Genomic DNA, 21,000 nt, shown 5'->3' with positions numbered 1-21,000 from the left:
CAAAAAGGATTTGCCTCTCCCCTGCTGCTGCAGCCTTGCTCCTCCCAGAATGCCGAGCGTGGTGATATCACGTCGCTACCGCTGGGCGTTGCACAGGGATAATTCAAACCACCCCGTGTACAGATGGAGCTTGCAGCTTGGGCTGGTACTGGGATGGAAACACTGAGATCAAAATGAGCTCATTCAAAAATACAGGTACTGGGTAAGAGTGACAGGAGCCCACACCTTCACCTATACAGGCTGCACATTACAGGTGTCTGTTATACTGTATGTAACATATGGGAGACACATGTATCTCCTTTAGTGTGTGCTTAGGAGAAAGAGGGCATATACAGTATCTCACCCTTGACGGGTGCCATTTATTCACTTCACCCGTCAGTAGTTATAATGTTATGGCTGATCAGTGTATACACATACGTAAATACTTACACGATGTTAAGGACACTTAATATAACCTATCCCAGATTGATCACTGTCAAAAGCAGCCATCACATGTTAAAGGTGGGATATGGGCAGAATATTGCATACACCTGGACCACAAAGATCGAGACTACAATAATAATGATGGTACCAGCTATAGTGGCCATACACCCCAAAGCAACGGCATTGCCAGACTCTATAGTCACTATTGGGTATGGTGGAAAATGTGTTTGGCCTGTGTGTGGTCTGTAGGCAGAAACCAGACATCATCATGCTGCTGGACATGAGAGCCCAACTGGAGAGGTCTGTGATGATGATGATGATATTGTTTCTCATGTTGAGTGGCTGCAAATTTGGGGATTTATTGTAACTATGTTGCACAATACGTTACCCACAATGATGGATTTAGGGTTTAACACAGAAGTAATGAACGTCTGAAATGAAAGTAGATTTGATGATGATTTGCTTTGTATTTTATTGTAGATCGAGACTGAAGAAGAGAAGAAGCGTTTTGTGGAGGGAAAAGGACGCTATCTGCAAACCAAAGCCAAGCGACAGACGAACACAAAGCCCCTGACCCAACAGTAACCGTTGCATTCCTGGATCCACAGATAGCGACCCTGGAAATAAAGCATGGGGAAAGCACTGGCCAAAATAATCACTAAGAAAGTGTTATGTGATGTAAATGATGTTACTTTATGCTCTGCAGTAGTTTGCGCACTAAGCCTATCTATAAGTGGGAATGCAGTATATGTAGTGAGTAGTAGTATAACATGGTAGGCTCTCAGTACGTAGCAATACCCAGCAGTAGGGATTGTCGCCAGTCCCTGCTGAAGCTGTAACACAGAAATATGCAGAAAATAATATACAGATCCATATACAGTAGACTGTACTTTTGTGTGTGTTGAAATTTTGGGCAACTTTTTTGGGCGGGGGGGGAGGGGGGTAATCTCACTTGGGAAACTGGCTTCTTCCTCAGGAGTTTCCAGCCTTTAGTAATTATTCCTATCATAAAGCCAGTTGTTGTATAACTGACAAATTACTAACCCAGAGTCTGCTCTCTCTAACCTCTCAGTATTATTCTTGTCCATCCGCTGGAGGACTGCCTTCCCTATTTGTGCATATGAATTACAATCCTTATTTTGTAAGGCAGTGGCTCCTAAACTATCAGCATTTTTTTCTACGGCACCCCTAGGTAAAATTCAGCTACATTATAAAGTAATTTGTACTTGTACTGTATGTCATCCATAAATTCTGTTGTGTGTTGGTGGACAGGGGTGCGCTTCAGGTTGTCCACCATAGATTATGATTTGAAGACACCAGCACTGGGTTTGCCTATCTCATTGACTATAAATAGTTTTAATGGGTACTGGACCACCAGTCTGTGGCACCTCAGGGTGCCATGGCAGCCAGTTTTGGAACCACTGATTTAAGGGATAACCACCCTGATTTATTTCCTTCTATTCCTAATTAAAAAATATATACAGTTATGTGATGTAAATATAGAAATGCAGGTAATGAAATAGCAATTTCCATTCATAAATGTGTCCAGCCTCTTCTTGTTGCCTAGTTACCACTGATGGCATTTGTACCTAACGTTGACAAACTTTCCCCTAACCCAAACACACTGCAAGTCTACTAACTGTTCCTCAAAGTGACCCATAGTGCCTTATAAACTAGATTTTGGTGTCTCTGGCTGTATGCTTATAACAACGGCATATGGTCACACAGTATTTTTGTCTTCACCATTATTCATAGGACTTTGTATAATGTGTATTAAATGATTCCTTTTGTCCAATATTGCCAAAGCCACACCCCCTAACACCCACCCCCACTATATTTTGCCCTGACTCTAGTGTGTCCCAAATTCTGCTTATCCCCCTTACATTCACATCTTCTACCAGCTTCTGGGGACTGGCACCATTCTCTATGGAGTTACCAAAGCCACTGGTGGTGTTACCTGTAAAATTTTGGTTGGAGAGTGTAGCCCTATACTCACTTAGTGGAGGTAACAGTCTTATTTCAGTTTATCACTGCTCAGTAGTGTCACTAGTGTTTAGCCAATGAATTGGTTTCGGTCTCTTGAATATTGTTTCACGTTATAATATAGAAACCTCCACTGTATATAGTGTAAAGCTGGGTACACACTAGGTCGATGGATCGGCCATCCGGCCAATCCACCGATCTGAGGATTGATAACTGCATAAACACCATTCGTCGGCCCGATGTCGTGCCTGACGTCACAACTGGGCGGACATTTACATGTGCCAACCCAGTTGTGATGTCAGTGACTGACGGCTTGTGCAGCAAGTGTACGGGCGGATTGACCGCCCGTACACACACTACGATGCGCTGATCTATCGACCATGGGGTTTGCTGCACAGCCCACGTGATAGGTCTGTGAATGACATTATTCACAGACTTATCGGCGGTACACACTGTCCGACGTGCACACGATATATCGCTCATTCAATTAAACGCCCGATATATTGGCCAGTGTGTACCCAGCATAAGTTGCAAGCCATATAAACGCTTCAGTCATAAACAGTATTACTAGAAGTGTTACATTTTGTGTTAACTTAACATCACAATAAAGAGAGTGCCCCACGCAGGAAGTTAGCACCAATATCCTAAATACAGTATGGTACGGGTACCAAAATGCCAGTAACAGATCTATGTATTAAATTGCCAACTCAATATTCCGAAGTTACAGTTAATTGCACAATATTTATTTACATTGACTTGTAGCTTTAGTGCAATAGAGAAGGATGGATAAATACTGGAATTAAACTGAAAGAGAACCTCTGCCCACTTACAGATTCACTTTTCTCTTGCTGTCTACCCCTGAAATAGATTTCATTATTGTATGGCATTGTCATAGCGCGGATGATATCGCAGCCACTGACAGTATTGTTTTGTGACGGACGGTCCCAGCAGGCTGTCAGCACACGCAGTCTGTGTATAGATTGGAGAGGAAGGTGCTGGCAAATGCACCAAGGGAGACTTAGCTGGGTGTGGAAATCTCCCTTCTAGAGAAACCTATAATAATGAAATTAATAATTGTGGCCAGAGACCTAATGAGTAATTAGTGATCCTGCAGCAAAGCTTAGTAGGACCCAAAGCCATTTTGTAGCCCACATGACTAAAGTAACACCCATCATATCTGATCCATCCGAAGACTGCACCCACCTACAATACAGTATAATCACCTTACCAATACGGATTCAGGCCCTGATTCAGAGCCGGACGCTCTGACAGAGCGCTCGCTCTGAATCAGGGTCGTCCCTGCTCCTTTTTGGAGCGGCCAAAATGATGGTCAAGACCATCGCAACCATCGGGCTTGCGACGAGACCCTGCGGTAGGGTCTCGCTGCGGCAAGCCCAGGAGTGCTTCTGGCTCTATCAGAGCCGAGAGCACTCCCACTGACATCACTAGTGATGTCAGTGGGGCTGGCCCCAGACGGTAGGCGTTCCCATGGGAACGCCTCCGTCTGTGCAGCCACGCCCCCGGCACTCTCACCATCGACAGCACGCCCCCTTTGGTGCGAGACCCTTAACGACGGCTTGGCCGTCGTTATTTGGGTCTCGCGCATGCGCACGACAGAGCCGCCTCAGTCATGCACACTTGGGCACCATCAACCCGCTTGCGAGCGCTCAGCACTCGCGAGCGGGTCAGAATCAGGCCCTCAGTATGATATACCGCCGGCCGCATGGCGGTTAAAATCCCGGCAGCAGTGAAAATCCCGATCGTTGAAAAGTAAGTATTGACTAACCTATTCTACCCCCTAACCCTCCCTTAGGGGTGCCTAACCCTAACCCCACCTCCCCGCCCCCGGGGAGGTGCCTAATACACACCCCCCCCCTTCCCTCCGGGATGCCTAACCCTCCCTTCCCGTAGCCTAAACCTAATTTGCAGGCGGGGTGCCTAACCCTAACTCTCCCCACCCCCTCCACCTGGCAGTTGTCGTCACCCGGTTTACCTTCGATCGGTAAGCTGGGTGTCGGGCTCCCGGCGTAGGGAAAATGACAGGCGTCAGGATTATACAGTCGGGAAGCCGACGGTCTGGATTCCGTCCATCGGCTTTCCGATTGCTTCCCACCAATACTGCACAGTCCCCTTACCACAGCCCCTTTATCCTTAGTAACCACTGCATATCACAATAATACACCTGGCAGCTATGCTGGGGAACCCTCAGTTCCAGGATCTTGGTCACATGTCTCTAATAATGCCCATGGTACGGTGCACCCTTAGGTGATCCACAGCGTAAGCAGCTGATCTGTGGGATTAACCGATTCACAAAGAATCAGTTCGCTAGGAACCGACGACTTCACACATATGGTAAAGTAATTTTGTGGGCTGAACTGGTATTTCTGAAACTGTAGCCTCTTTGTGTTTGGTACCGGCCACATTGCAGGCATCTTCTGTATATGGATGTAACAGGTTACTGTTGGTCAGGGGTAGCCAACCTCATTCCTCGGGAGCTACCAACAGTTCACGTTTACCAGCTCACCTAGCTGGTGCACAGGTGTATTCATTACTCTCTCACACATTTGAAAAGATCCACAGGTGAAGCTAATTATTTCACTTGTGATTCTGTGAGGAGACCTGGAAAATATGCACTGTTGGTAGCTCACGAGGACCTGGGTTGGCTACCAGTTTTGTAGGTAGTGCACAAGAAGCGTCAATAAGACTACGGGCTGCTCAGTTAAGTATCTTGTTAATTATTGTGTTCTGCTACATCCACTAAGACCTGCCTGATCTTTCCCACGCTGACAATATTGGGGTATACTTACTAAAGTGAGAGTTTTTAGAAGTGGAGATGTTGCCCATAGCAACCAATCAGATTCTAGCTATTATCTTCTAGAAGGTGCTAGATAGATAAGTAGAATTTGGTTGCTATGGGCAACATCTCCACTTCTAAAAACTGACCTTAGTAAATATACCCCTATATCTACAAAGGGCATCCCCTGACCGTGCTGCATTTAAGCTAAAGTCATAATGGTTATTTCTTTTAAATAAATATATAAAGTGGGTCTTTTATACGGAATCAGTATGATTTACCGCCGGACCCATGCCCGGCGGTTGGAATCCTGACAGCGGCATCCTGGCAGAGGAGGAAATCCCGATCGTCCAAGGTAAGTATTGTCTAACCCAGGGGTCTTCAAACTTGGCCCTCCAGATGCTGTGGAACTATACATCCCAGCATGCCCTGCACATAGTTTTAGCATGCTGTTATATCAAAAAGGTGGCAGTGCATGCTGGGATGTGTAGTTCCACAGCAGCTGGAGGGCCAAGTTTGAAGACCCCTGGTCTAACCTAATTCTACCACTAACCCTCCCTTAGGGGTGCCTAACCCTAACCTTCCCCCCCCCCAGTGCCTAACCCTAATCCCCCCTCTAAGTGCCTAAACCTAACCCCCTCTTCCCCGTCGCCTAAACCTAACTCCTCCGGGGGGGGTGCCTAACCCTAAGTTTCCCCCGGAACCCTAAACTTAACCCAACCTAGTAGCTGGATGGGGCTGCCGGTGTTATCATCACACATTGGTTACACTATTTGCACTCATCTTAGACTTGCGCCTTACGCTTAAAGGGATCGGGCATTGGTGGGTAAGCGTAACTTGAGTACAGTAAGGCAGTGATCTTGGAATTTGTGTAGTGCGCCCCCTGGAGATGTGACATAGACTGGGATGCGTCCCTGGATACGAATCTTAGGCTACTTGTCTGTTGTTGGTACTAAAGGTCTGGAACAAAAAGGTACCTAATGGTAATGATGACACCGGCAGCACCATCTAGCTACTTCTGATTGGCCGCTTTCATCCCATCGATAGTACCGCATTCATTAGCTTCACATCTAATGTATATCACGTCGCACCCATCCTATCGGATTACTTATTTGGCATTTCCATTTGGATTACTGCAGGAAAGGAGTTTCCCATTGGATGTATGAATCTGTAAAACAAACCTTGAAACACATGTGATTCAGCATATACACCCGTAACTAAGCAACAACAAATTTGCATGTAAGTTCCCGGCACTTGGAACCTACTACATGAGGCTCATCATCTTACTTACTAAACCTAATGAGGCCACTACAGCATACCAATGATGTTTGTGTTATCGCATATGCTGCTAGGTCGTAGAGGCGCTTACAAAGTATTTGTGAACAGTGGTGAAGTTATTTCCATAATGTGCAAACGTCTTGTTACCAAATTATTGCCAACTACAGAATTTGTTTTGTTGCAATTTATTTAGTAATATGATGTTCCCCCCCTTGAGCAGTTGTTTATGAAATATATAACTATTTAAAAGATCTTCACTGTATATTTCTAATAAGATAAAAACATGGCAAATATTTTTTTGTAATATTTATGCTTGGAAAGCACACATTAAAGGGACTCTAACCTTGTTTGCTTTTGTCTGTCTTTCTATTGGTCTTTTAAATATTAAGCAGTGGAATATTTTTGTTACAAAACTTTACTTCTGATGGTGCTGCTGAGTCCGCTTACAGAGCTCTCGGGTTACTACACATGAATTGTTTGCCTTCTCCTTCCCAGAATCTATTTATGTTCTCTCAGAGCCTCTTGTCGGTCAACTGAGGGGGTGATAATCCTCTTAAATTACAATAGTTTGTGGTGAGGTCTAATGACAAGGCATGTGTCTGTGTGTGACATTGTGAGGGTGGAGTATGACATCACTGAGGCGTGGTCAGGTCCTGGAAGGTCCAGAAATATAACAGGGCAGGCAAAGAGGCTGCAAACACGACTCCCTGGGCTTGCTCATAGCTTGCACAGAGGGATAACTATGGTTCTTACTCGTGCTATGAATCAAGCGTACATGCCCTTTTTGTGGAAACCACCACCCCACAATTCCTGCCCTTGCACACCTTCTATTTCAACATCTGAGACTAACAATAATTGGCTCAAATAGAGAGCATCTAAGGGAGATGAAAGGAAGCGCCGGATTGGCCGCATTGAACACGTGACCTCAAAACGGAGCGTGATTGGTCCTCCTGTATGAATAAATTTTGGGGTTGTAGAGGCAATCGGCTTGCCTTGATAAAGCACATCACAGCGAAACACGAGTCGGCACGTTCGCTGTGTGCTCTTTGTAATTCTGACAATAATTTAATTGTTTTATGTGTTTAAATGTATGCTGCATGTGAAAAAAACGGGTGTTGAAGATGTAATAACCCCGCTCACTGAGTATAGCAGATTGGTGGTTTGGTATTATATCAGTTAATAGTGGATTGGAATAGCAACATTGTTGTCAATAGACTCCATTTAAACTGATTACAACCACACTGCTACTAAGTATATGTAGAGGTTTGGTGATAAAACCACCTTTTAAAAGCAGTAAAAGGAGTAGAAACATCTCCAATGTTGATACAATATCATGTAAGAATTCGTTAGGGAATTAGGATGTGATACAATCCTTGACAATAACCAGACCATTTTTATGCTAACTGACCGATAATAATATAACAATAATATCACACATATTGTGTATTAGGTCTGGTAATAAATTTTGATAACCCAGCGAATTAGTTAATTAATGGTATTGATCATATCAACATATGTAGTGACATACCATTGATATACTATAACATCAAATTGTTATCTACTCATTGCTGAGAGGTTCTAACTGATTTATCTCCTTATATTAAACACATTATCATAACAATATAGAATAATTAAAGAGGACACACAGCAAAGGAAAATAAATTTTATTGCACATTTCCATTTCTACACACAGTCTATTTCTCTATTATTTTAAAACCATTATTTCGCTGAATACCATTCCCCTTTTGTTATTAGGAAAACAACATTTTTTAATGTATATCTAATAAAGTATATGATTTTAATATAAAGGAACTTAAAATATGAGCGCCGAAGTATAGACAAACCTTTTCTCTTTTTCGTCTTGTATATTCACTAATGAGGTATTTAGTACCATTTGTCTGTTGGCAGCACCCCCTAAAAAAAGATATATTATCGTTTGAATATTGAATATGGGGTTACATCATGCAACTAAGAGATGTGTGCGGATATAATTTCTTTCCCGTCAGTATCTTCTATGAACATTTAAGTAACTGTTAATTCAGTTTTCTTGATATATCCAGCACCATTACAGTATATACTATTTGAATATTAGACAATAATTATAAATACTGTCAGTATATTATTAATTATTGATAATATATCTTAGCCGGATTGCTCTACAAATTAAAATATGACAACATTCAGCCTCAGTAAAGATTTGGAGGATAGACGTGATAAATTGAAAAATACAACAGAGTCCTTATTTAATTTAAATCTTGATAAATAAGATAAAATAGTAAAAGATTGGTCAGATGATTTATATTTATTGAAAACAACATTAATGAAGCAAAGTAAGACCTGGTGGAATAAGACTACTTTTGACAATTACATCAGGGGTGATTTAATTCCAAGGGGTCTTAGATTGAAATTATTTCCCATGTATGAATTGGCCAATGATGATCTGAAACGTGATTGGGAAACTACTTTAACCCAGTGCTCTAAAGACCTTATTAAGTTACTGATAAAACATGATGAAATTGTATTGGATCAATTAACAAAAGAAATCTCAGAATTAGGAGAAAGAGACCTTTTGAATCTCTTGAGAAATTTCAACAGAGGTATGAAAAGTATAAAAAGGAAATAGAGAAATATGAGGACAATATCATTGAGAGAAAACATAGAAAATTACAAAGAGATCGAGATGACTACTTGAACAATAGAGTTTATAAATGGAATCTTCAATCACAACGCAAAAGAAATCCCAATTCTCTAAATTATACTACATCGGAGATAGACTCCTCAGAAGGAGAGAATCCCATTAATATACCTCCAAATAGTTATCGGAGAGATTTTTTAGGACAAACTTCCAAGATAACGAAATCCACTTCAGAAATAATAGGTGGAAGATTAGAAGGGACCAAGGGAGGAAGAAGAAAGAGAGATCTACTAGATTGGAGAGACGAACCAAGGGTACAGAGGAGATAGTGAAAATTATAAATACTGTAATATCTAGTCCCAATACTAAAAATGATTCACTGAGAATTATAAATTTGACTGATATACAACTCAGTGAAGATCAAAAATCTGTTCTGAGTAAAGGGTTATCATTTTCGCCAACTCAAGAAAGAGACAGATTCGAGTGCAAGAAAGATTTACATCTTTTTACTAGGAAAATCCTCCTGAAGAAATTCTTCCTCAATCAAACAACCAAACAAGAACAACTAACAGTATCCACCTATGATAGTAGTACCCTTCAAACAGATGATTTACCAACATTACAAATAATATTGGAAGAACTGGAAGGGGATGAAATCTCTGGAGATTTAAATGTGAAGAAACCATTTGATCGTTCAAAAATCAAGAAAAAATCTACTTTTTTTCCAGATAGTAAGATATGCCCAGTAGTACAAGTATATCAAGACCTAGTGTCTAAAGATTTGGATAAATTATTTACTCGACATACACCTTACATAGATAATATCTCGAAAGGTGAAAGAAGGGCATTAGATCAGATCTCCAAGTGGCAAGAGGTAGTAATCAAACCCTCTGATAAAGGGGGTAATGTTGTTTTGTGGCCTAGACGAATGTATATTGATGAACTTGATAAGCAACTGAATGATATTAGCTGCTATAAACGCCTCATTTTTAATCCAACTCAGAATTATCTGAAACAATATACGGGCATAATTACTGCGGCCTTTAACAATGGGACCATTAATAAAAATGATTTAGAATTTTTGAAAGTGGAAAAACCAAGAACATCTACACTGTATCTCTTACCCAAAGTACGCAAGGATGAGAAGACGCCGCCCGGAAGACCAATTGTATCAGGAGTGGGAAATTTATCAGAAAAAGCCAGTATATTTGTTGATCAACATTTATGCCAGTTCGTACTCACATTACCATCTTATGTAAGAGATACGATGGACGTACTTACCAAACTTTAAGATTTAAATGTGAACTCAGGGGTATGGCTGGTATCATGTGATGTGGAGAGTTTGTATACCAGCATTAACCACATGAATGGAATTAATACCATTAAATACTTCCTCAGTATGGAAACTTCAAGTGAATTTAATGACTTTTTGACCACCCTCCTGGAATTTGTATTAACCAAAAATTACTTCCTATGTAAGGAACACTACTATCTCCAGTTAAGAGGGATGGCAATGGGGACAGCATGTGCCCCCACATATGCCAACCTCTACCTGGGATGGTGGGAGAGGGAGGTGGTCTTCAGTGATAGTCAAGAAAAATATTCCAACAATATACTGGTTTACCTACGTTATATTGATGATATCCTGATACTATGGGAAGGTGATAAAAACATTTTGGAGGAATTCATACAAAACTTGAATAGAAATGATCTTAATCTTAAGTTGACATACACCATGAGTCAAGAAGAGATACACTTTCTAGACCTAATAATACGAATTGAGGAATCTGGTCGTATTACGACCGATGTGTTTAGAAAAGATACTGCTACCAACAGTATCTTACACTCCACTAGTTCTCATCTACCTGCCACTATTCGAGCTATCCCGAAAGGAGAAATGCTGCGTACTAAAAGAAATTGTTCCACTATGGAATCACAAATAGTGAGACAACAACTATGTGACAGACTTAAGGAAAGGGGGTACAGTAATAGACTAATTAAGAAAACAATAAGAGAAACTGAAAAGTATTCAAGATATTCACTTTTGAAACCAAAAAGGAAAAATCATCAAGATGACACAGTGAGATATATTGAGACATTTAATGTACGCTGGAGAGAAATAAACAACATTCTCCAGAAACATTGGCCAATATTGTTAACTGACAATGATCTATCAATTACCTTACCTGTAAGAGTACAGACCAGTTGGAGGAGGTCTCGCAATGTTAAAGATAGATTAGTCCATAGTCATCTAAGTACAACAAAAAAATCACTGTATAACAAAAAAGGATCCTTTGGATGTGGCCATTGCAAGGCCTGCAAGTACATGATCCCGAAACAACGATTTTATGACAAGTATAATAAGAAATGGACAATCCAATCCTATATCACTTGTACCACAGTGGGCACAATTTACCAACTTGAGTGCCCATGTGGTAAAAAAATATGTGGGGAAAACATCAAGACCATTAAAAATAAGAATTCTGGAACATGCAGGTACAATCAGAAATGCCAGTCAAGACCTAGCAAAATTTAAACCACTAACATCTGTAGCTAGACATTTCTATAAATTTCATGACAGCAATCCTAATCTTATGAAAGCATTCGGGATGAAACATATTCAAATTGGGATTCGTGGAGGAAATATAGATAAGGAACTATTAAAAACTGAACCTAAGATGATTTTTTTAATGGACAGTGTATACCCTAAAGGGCTAAATGAGAATGATAGCTATGCTTCATTTTTGTGATATTCTCTAATTATGACCTGGGATATATGTCCTAGTATAATTTGGATCAGAATGACCTTATCAACATATTATACTTACCGGATGATCCTGATGAGTAGTTTTTTCGAAAGGATGGAGTCTACTCCTAAAATCCTGAAAAATAGAAGAAAAAGAGTAAGACTTAATGAGGAAATATCTATTCATATAAAAATATGGATATAGGATATTCATTACATGATCTTTGATATATTTTTGATTAATTAGATAATTTGAAGCCCTGAATATTAGCTAATATAGTATATGGGAGACATAATGTATCAAGGTATATAAATATATAGGATCACTACAAAGTTAGATGAAATATTCATAATAACGATTGATAAAGATAATCACAATACACCTTTGTTCACTTTTTTTTTTTTATTGTTCACAAATTTTCACTTTGTTTAATTCCCCCCCCTTTTTTAACACATAGTTTCACTTGTATTTCTTAAATGTATTTTTTGTATATGTAGAATTATTATTTATGCCATCACAAAAAGGAGGAATCACTGTACTATCATGGATTTCAATTTAATTGATAGTATCATTTTTTGAATATTCATATGCGAATGTATATGAATTGATATATATTATTTTTTCACATCTTTTATCACAGATGAATAGCACATGTATTTATTTATATACACATTCTTATTTTATCTTATTTCATTTTTTATTTTTTTATTTAATTCACTATAGATAATTATCACTATGAGTTTTCTTGATTTTATCAATATAATAATTGATTTTGGATGATGAATCAATTTTTATGTAGTTAATAAAAATATATATATTTAGGACAACATATGATTATTAATGCCCATATCATGAATATCGATATAGATTACGATGTAATAAAACCGGATCAAAAATAAGTATGAGATGTATATAATAATAAGGGTAAAGCATTACTATAGTGGTTAAACCTATATAATGGAGTGGTATCTATGACTGGATCATTACGTTAATCAACGCTAGTTCCATTCATAATAATGGAAGCATGTGATTAGAATAGACTGCGGTGTGATTGGTAAAAAGGACACACCTTCTATTTCAACATCTGAGACTAACAATCATTGGCTCAAATAGAGAGCCTCTAAGGGAGATGAAAGGAAGCGCCGGATTGGCCGCATTGAACATGTGACCTCAAAACGGAGCGTGATTGGTCCTCCTGTATGAATACATTTTGGGGCTGTAGAGGCAATCTGCTTGCCTTGATAAAGCACATCACAGCAAAACGCGCGTCAGCACGTTCGCTGTGTGCTCCTTGTAATTCTGACAATAATTTAATTGTTTTATGTGTTTAAATGTATGCTGCATGTGAAAAAAACGGGTGTTGAAGATGTAATAACCCCGCGCACTGAGTATAGCAGATTGGTGGTTTGGGATTATATCAGTTAATAGTGGATTGGAATAGGAACATTGTTGTCAATAGACTCCAATTAAACTGATTACAACCACACTGCTACTAAGTATATGTAGAGGTTTGGTGATAAAACCACCTTTTAAAAGCAGTAAAAGGAGTAGAAACACCTCCAATGTTGATACAATATCATGTAAGAATTCGTTAGGGAATTAGAATGTGATACAATCCTTGACAATAACCAGACCATTTTTGTGCTAACTGACCGATAATAATACAACAATAATATCACACATATTGTGTATTAGGTCTGGTAATAAATTTTGATAACCCAGCAAATTAGTTAATTAATGGTATTGACAATATCAACATATGTAGTGACATACCATTGATATACTATAACATCAAATTGTCATCTACACATTGTTGAGAGGTTCTAACTGATTTATCTCCTTATATTAAACACATTATCATAACAATATAGAATAATTAAAGAGGACACACAGCAAAGGAAAATACATTTTATTGCACATTTCCATTTCTACACACTGTCTATTTCTCTATTATTTTAAAACCATTATTTCGCTGAATACCATTCCCCTTTTGGGATTAGGAAAACAACATTTTTTAATGTATATCTAATAACGTATATGATTTTAATATAAAGGAACTTAAAATATGTGCGCCGAAGTATAGACAAACCTTTTCTCTTTTTCGTCTTGTATATTCACTAATAAGGTATTTAGTACCATTTGTCTGTTGGCAGCACCCCCTAAAAAAATATATATTATCATTTGAATATTGAATATGGGGTTACATCATGCAACTAAGAGATGTGTGCGGATATAAATTCTTTCCCATCAGTATCTTCTACGCACTGAAAATGTAAGAAAGAAAGAAAAAAAAAGGATTTTTAAGGACACAATATTGAGAAATTTTGTTTTTCAAAAATATCTTGCTCCGTATTTTTTAATTAGGAAAAAAAATCTAAATATATGCCATTGTTTGTCCCTTTCAAACTGCGTGTAGGAGAATGTGACGATGGCTGTTGCGCAGAGGGATGGATACAGCTGTTGTAGAGCTGTCTGTGGGCCTCATTCAGAGATGGACGCTAATGCGATTTTTACACTGATCGAGCGATTGTTTGCCATTGATTGAGCAAATACGCAAAGTGAGCGACAGGTAGTCAGCGTTTGGGGGAGGTAACGGGGGGCGGCTAGGCAAATGCAGGTATCTGTTTAAACGCTGTTACTTGGGCGTGCATAAATTCGCCATTGCCATCTCCTTGCAGCGTGAGAGCTCTCTGCGTGTCAGGACAGCTGCAGTGTTTGCGGCTGGTCAGATCTGCTGCAAGGGCAAGATGTGTGTCGATATTTACCAGGTAAGCAATGTCGTACTCCGATGAGAAGGCCGCAGTGAGTATCCCTATGCTCAGATGAACTTTTTAACTAATAGGGGTACATTCACTGAAGTGCAGGTTTTTAGAAGTGGAGATGTTGCCCATAGCAACCAATCAGATTGTAGCTATTATCTTCCAGAAGGTGCTAGATAAATTTGAAGTAGAATCTGATTGGTTGCTATGGGCAACATCTTCACTTCTAAAAACCTGCACTTTAGTAAATATACCCCTTAGCATGTTTTGGCAGCATAGTTACCGCTGCGATCGCATAAGCATCCATCTTTGAATCAGGCCCCCGTGTCACCAGCTTCGGCTGCACTCGCCAGACGGCTAACAACGTATGAATGGGACTCAGAATATTGTTCAAGAGACCACTTTGAGGAGCACACTAATGTAATTTGATGGATTTGAACTCCAGATACAGCTTGGATGCAGCGTGTGCTAGTTTTTGGACCTCCCTGGAACACATTAAACACTTGGAATCCCTGTCTTATACAGAGGTCCCAGTCACTGCACTAACGCTAACTGCCAGCCAGTTTATATAGCAATCCCACAGGTAAATATTTGTGTTTTATTTCAATACTGTGTCACATGGGCCGGACATTAGTAATGAAGCGGCAGTCGCTGTTTCCTAAGCTTAACCGTAAGAAGCTGCACTTAGGGCCTGATTCAGAGCCGCTCGTAAGCGGCCGCTCGTTCGTTCCGAGCGATGTTTGCACAACTGCGCATGCATACGGATCGTAATACGCATGCGCAAACCTGTCAGTGCGGCCGAAAATCGTTTGTTCGCTAAATAGCGAGTGCCTGCTATTTTGAGTGACAGGAGGAGGCGTATGTGGGTGGTAACAGGGGAAGGTGTTTGAAAACGGGGAGTGGAGATCAGAACGCAGGCATGCTTAAAGGTCTAAACCGGCATTTTATGGGTGTGCATAATTAATACAGCAGCGTCAATGACCACGTCACTGGGTTATTTTATAGTCAGAACTGCTCGCATGATTGCGGTAGGAAAAACCAACCACAAGAATAGCGAGCAGTTCATACGCTGGTCGATGTACTCAATTAATCTAATAAATAGCGGACATGACGTAGGATGCGAGCGGCCAGGGGGCGTAGTTTTCCAAAAAACGACTGCAAGTTTTGTTCGCTCGTTCAGACCTAGAGGCGTAAACAGACCGCAAAGAGCGAACGGTTCATTTGAATAGCCACCCCTATTTTCTGAACGAGCGAGCGCAAATAGCATCCGGCTCTGAATCAGGCCCTTAGATCAGAAATAAATTGTGCACCTTCTGCCAGACAGCCTTTGCCATAGGCATGAGCACCAGGTGTCTTTCATTTCATTTCCTAAATCATAGGGGGACTGAGAAGCACCAAACTTACAGCAGTTTCCTGAGAGGTAACAGAGCATGCTTTCATATTAAGCCACATTTCCAGCCATGTCACTGACGCTAGCAGGAGTCTAGAGCAGTCGCCTGGGGAACAATATCCTGCCTGAGGGGTGGAAGACTTACACAATTAAAGTGATACTAACCTCAACAGTTTTCCCAGTTTTCCTGTGTTCTAGCTGTAGATCAGAGATGGGGAACCTAAGGCCCCTGGAATCATTTTGTCTGGCCCTCGTAGATTTTTCTGCTATCATCTGGCTAGCAGGGTGCCTTGCATGACACCCTGCAGCCAAAATCTATGCAGCAGTGCCGCCTGGAGCGTCCTTAGGACACTTCAGACGGTCACACCGCTGCCCTTACAGCTCCCGGAGCATCCTGAGGATGCTTCGGGCATTGCTGTAGTCATCGGCTATTGTGGCCTCGCCCCTGTGTGACATCACATGGAGTGGGTGTGGCCTGCACCAGGCCCGCGAATAATGTTATATATATCAAAATGGTCCTCGGCAGAAAAAAGGTTCCCCACCCCTGCTGTAGATAAAGCCATAGTTATTGGAGACTGTAAGGCTTATTTACAACAGTGGAAGCGCTTTTTTTATGTGACTTCAGTGCTAGTATGCATTTGGACGGCGGGGTGTCCCTGTCCGTGCAAATGTTTGTACTGTCCAATGGAATGAGTTGGAAGAATTGGAGGTGTTCCTTCCCAAGGCTGGATTCCTTGCAAAAACTAGATAAAGGGGTGTAGATGGTGCATTTAGGGGTTGGGCGGATATTTACTCCACACAAAAATACTTAATTGGGGTTTTATTACATGTCATTTTAATAGGACGTATTTGGCACTTTACAGGTGCACTGCGTAAAGCACATTTTAAGGGCTCCATGACCGATGTTATAAAAACCTTTAAATACATAAAAATGACAAATAATTAAAAAGTCCTTAACAGTGCAATGATTAAGATAAGCCATTGTTTGGGCTAGACCAATCAGTATTTTTAGAGAAAAACGTAAGTTGAATTCATTAAAATGAGTGGTTATAATGATATTGGACTTTTGAGACCAGCCATTCACCAATCAGAGCTTTGGATGTTCCTCACAAATGGCCAGCACAATCCACCAGTCAGATGCCCAGCAGCCATCTTGGGTTGCGATAGCTTCCTGACTCAGTGGACAGGCTGGAGAGTGGCCTTCCCATGTATAAAATGGCCATGATTTTGGTTCTATCTTGCTCACCTTGAAAAGTTTGTACAGAGGAAGCGAATAGTTTATATGGGTGGCATATAGAGGCCGGAATGAAAGCTCAAACACACTGAATGATTTGTGAGCAGAGGTTGGGACAATCAACTTCAAATTGGAACCGTCCCACAGGATCTCAGTCAGTGACTTCTCACAGCAATCGAATCCCCTTATTTATCTAATCTTGTCTAATACCTGAGACCTCATTTGATCCTGTAACCTAGTTTTACACATGAATACTCTCATGTCACGTCCCTGCATTTTTCATTTGCTTGTTTTAGCCTTGATAACTATTCATGCCTAGAATAATTTCGGTGATGTACGTCTGTATCACACCGCCTGACTAGACAGCTCATGTGTTCATCACAGGCAACTGGGAAAATAAGTAACCTGAAGGATACAGAGATCCTTTCAGTGAACACACTGAACCTCCTGGGAATTTTGTGCTGCTGGTAACATTGTCATATATCCAGTATGTATTTGTTAGGACTACTGTAAATAAATTAGTGGTAAGGTTCTGATTGGTAGTGGGATGCAAAAATGAGCAAAAAAGTATGCACAAATCATATAAATGTTGTATATAATTAAAATAGAACTTTAATTAATTTCATATAAAATGAATTTATTCAAAAAGAATGGAGAAATATTTATTTTTACTTTTTAATAAAATCTGTGTCGAAGATTGTGTGTTCTTTAAATAAGGGATTTAGGGGTCTATTTACTAAGCAGTGTTAGGAGACAGAATGAAAGTGATAAAGTGCCAGCCAATCAGCTCCCAACTGTCATTTTTTGCCTGTGAGATGACAGTTGGGAGCTGATTGGCTGGCACCTTATCACTTTTCACTTTGCCTCTTAATGCTGCTTAGTAAATAGACTCCTTAGTGGTTTAGTGTGCCAATATATATGTAGATTCACAATTTTGAAGTATATATCTTTGTTCTTTTAGTATAGGAAGTGCATATAATTTCAGCAGATTTAGAGGTTGTATAGTTCAACAAAATAAAATACAATGTCAGCACAGAATATTGCAACATTGTTTCATTTTTGAACAGTGGTCTGAAATAGTTGCCAAATATAATATGAAAGATTCAGACAGGATTAAATTCCACCATGTCGACCCTGGCAAAATGTCGACATATGACCTGTCTACAAATGTTAGGGTTAAAACTAGTTTGTCAACATGAAACATGTCAACTTGTCCTCAGTGTTGACATGTTTCAAGTCGACATAGTACAGTCAACATTATGAACATGTCGACCTGCTCTGTAAACATGGACTATGTGTCGATTGTATGCAGTCTAAATACTAATTGACCGTTATGAATATCGATCAAACATCGACATTCATAACGGTCACTTTGTGGGGGGATGTGTTTCTGAGTCTGTCGATGAACACAGCAGAAATCGCCTTGGAATCGTACAATGACAATAGATGGCCTTCAGCTTGATATGAAACCACAGTGCAGTTTCTTATAGGTCGGCTTTTTCGGATCATGCTACTGACATCTTAGAATGCTGTCATCGCCTACACCAGGTTTCCAAAACTCCATCATTACAGTCCAGGTTTTATGGATATCTATGCTTGAGTTCAGATGGTTAAATAAAATTGACTGAGGTGCAAATTAAGTCACCTGTGCTCAAGCATGGATACCTTTAAAACATGGACTGTAATGGCGGAGTTTGGGAACCTCTGACCTACACAGCTAAACAGGACAGCCATGATAAATGATGCCCCTGATATAAAGGGGCCCTTATCACCCCATGTAGGGAGAGTGGCTATGGGCCATCCAGGGTTCTGCTGAAGGGTCGTGCTCACACCATGTTGGGGCATGACTGTACCTCTTAGGCAGGCATGGGCAATGGTACTGTGGACCAAACCGCTTATTACAAGTTAGACTACCTTCTCGTACAATTTGGTTCAGCCCATACAATGGCTTCCTCCACTGGGGCCCATATATTAAGAATCTGGTACGTAGTGCCCATGATTGCATTGCAGTATATAATAATGCTCCAAAAGCAGCTAGTCCCTGCGATGTGCTCAGCGGTCTCTTCACTCTTGTATCGGGAATACAGCGCATGCACGCTGTGGGGGCCAAACTCCGGAATGCTTCGCCTTGCGGAGATTGGTAGATCTGACCATTTTGCAACCCCCATAGAAACCCATGGGGGTTGCAGCTGCTGTCGGAAATGGAGGAGACATTTCCTCCATAGTACATATGGGGGATACTTGTTTGCGAATGTCTCCCGACATATGCTGCAAATATTTCATAATAGGCCCCCATATCTGAAAGTCCACATGCAGAGGTTTTAATGTGCATCAAGAGCAAACACAGGATTTGTAAAGGGCGCATTCCAAATTATTGATTGCGGATGGTGTGTGAGTGAGCCATGGGGTGTGAGTGTGCCAAAAACTTGATAAGTGTTAGTTCTTCCCCTGCCCCTTGCCTTGTGCGGTATACCACTGGTATTACACACTCTTTGCTAGTTCGGTTTGCAGAGTCTATAAAAGTGCTAGACATATATATATATATATATATATGAGAGAGAGTAAGGAATTTATTGTAAGCCAATATACTTCACCTCCAGGAAGTCGCTCCTCTGCATTGTGGCCAGCTCTACCCGGCTACTAGGGGCTGCAGCCGACACAGCCCCTAGCAGCTGGTGATATGCACATGCGCAGCTCCCCACCGCGAGTGCGCATGCGCCAGTCCCGTCACCGGTCAGCTCTATTATGCAGGCGCTGGGCCCCGGCTAGGAGTCCCCCTCCCCAGTCCCCCTCTTCCGCGGCAGCCCCCCTCGTCCAAGAGGATAGGAGCCGCCGCTCATAATAATGCTATTTATAAAGCACTTTTCTCTCAATAGGACTAGTGCTTTACATTTGCATTCATATACAAAATAAGCTAAACAGAAAAGAGAAACATTAGTTAAGAACACTAGTGAAACGCGTGAGTAAACAGATGGTTCGAGCCTGTTTTTGAAGGACTCTAGAGTGGAGACCTCTCGAACTGTGCGGGGAAGCAAGTTTCTTAGAGCGGGAGTCGCAAAGCTAAAAGCTCAACCCCCAGATGAACTCAGGGAAACTCTAGGTACTGCTAATACTCCTTCATCTACAGATCATAATATTCAAGTAAACAGTTGCTGCTTCCGGTGCCTTGGGCCCTGGTTATGTAGGGCATTGTAAGGCAGTAAGCTAATCTTGAAATAGATTCTTCATCTTGCAGACAGCCAGTGAAGGGAGTAGAGCAGGGATGGGGAACCTCAGGCCCGGGGGCCATATAAGGCCCCCGGAATCATTTGGTCTGGCCCTCTGAGCTTTTTTCTGCTAGCCTTATCTGGCTAGCAGGGTGCCTTGCATGGCACCCTGCAGCCAAAATCTATGCAGCAGTGCCGCCTGGAGCGTCCTTAGGACACTTCAGACGGTCACACCGCTGCCCTTACAGCTCCCGGAGCATCCTGAGGATGCTTCGGGCATTGCTGTAGTCATCGGCTATTGTGGCCTCGCCCCTGTGTGACATCACATGGAGTGGGTGTGGCCTGCACCAGGCCCGCGAATAATGTTATATATGTCAAAATGGCCCTCGGCAGAAAAAAGGTTCCCCACCCCTGGAGTAGAGAATGGGTGTTATGTGACTCGAATGGGGCTGGTTGGTTAATTCTGTAGCTTGGCAGCTGCATTTTGTACCAGCTGCAAGTGGTCTAATTGTTTTGCTGGGGGACCAAGGTAGAGGGCAATGCAGCAGTCT

At 41.1% G+C, this 21,000-nt stretch overlaps 1 protein-coding gene across 4 annotated transcripts in view; it reads left to right on the top strand.

Annotated features, from left to right (window-relative positions):
* ACOT7 (acyl-CoA thioesterase 7) overlaps positions 1 to 6,825 on the top strand; it is a 221,448-nt gene extending 214,623 nt beyond the window's left edge. For all 4 annotated transcript variants that reach the window (XM_088447749.1, XM_088447747.1, XM_088447748.1 and 1 more), the window contains one exon: positions 904 to 6,825. In XM_088447749.1, the coding sequence (XP_088303875.1) occupies positions 904 to 1,008 (105 nt within the window). In that variant the 3' untranslated portion in view covers positions 1,009 to 6,825. The remainder of the gene's footprint in view (positions 1 to 903) is intronic.
* Positions 6,826 to 21,000: the final 14,175 nt, after the last annotated feature.

This window comes from Taudactylus pleione, unplaced genomic scaffold (genome assembly GCF_031769625.1).
Source record: "Taudactylus pleione unplaced genomic scaffold, aTauple2 ptg000437l, whole genome shotgun sequence".
NCBI lineage: Eukaryota > Metazoa > Chordata > Amphibia > Anura > Myobatrachidae > Taudactylus > Taudactylus pleione.
Note: the sequence above shows the minus strand (reverse complement) of the source record. Positions and strands in the feature narration are given on the sequence as shown.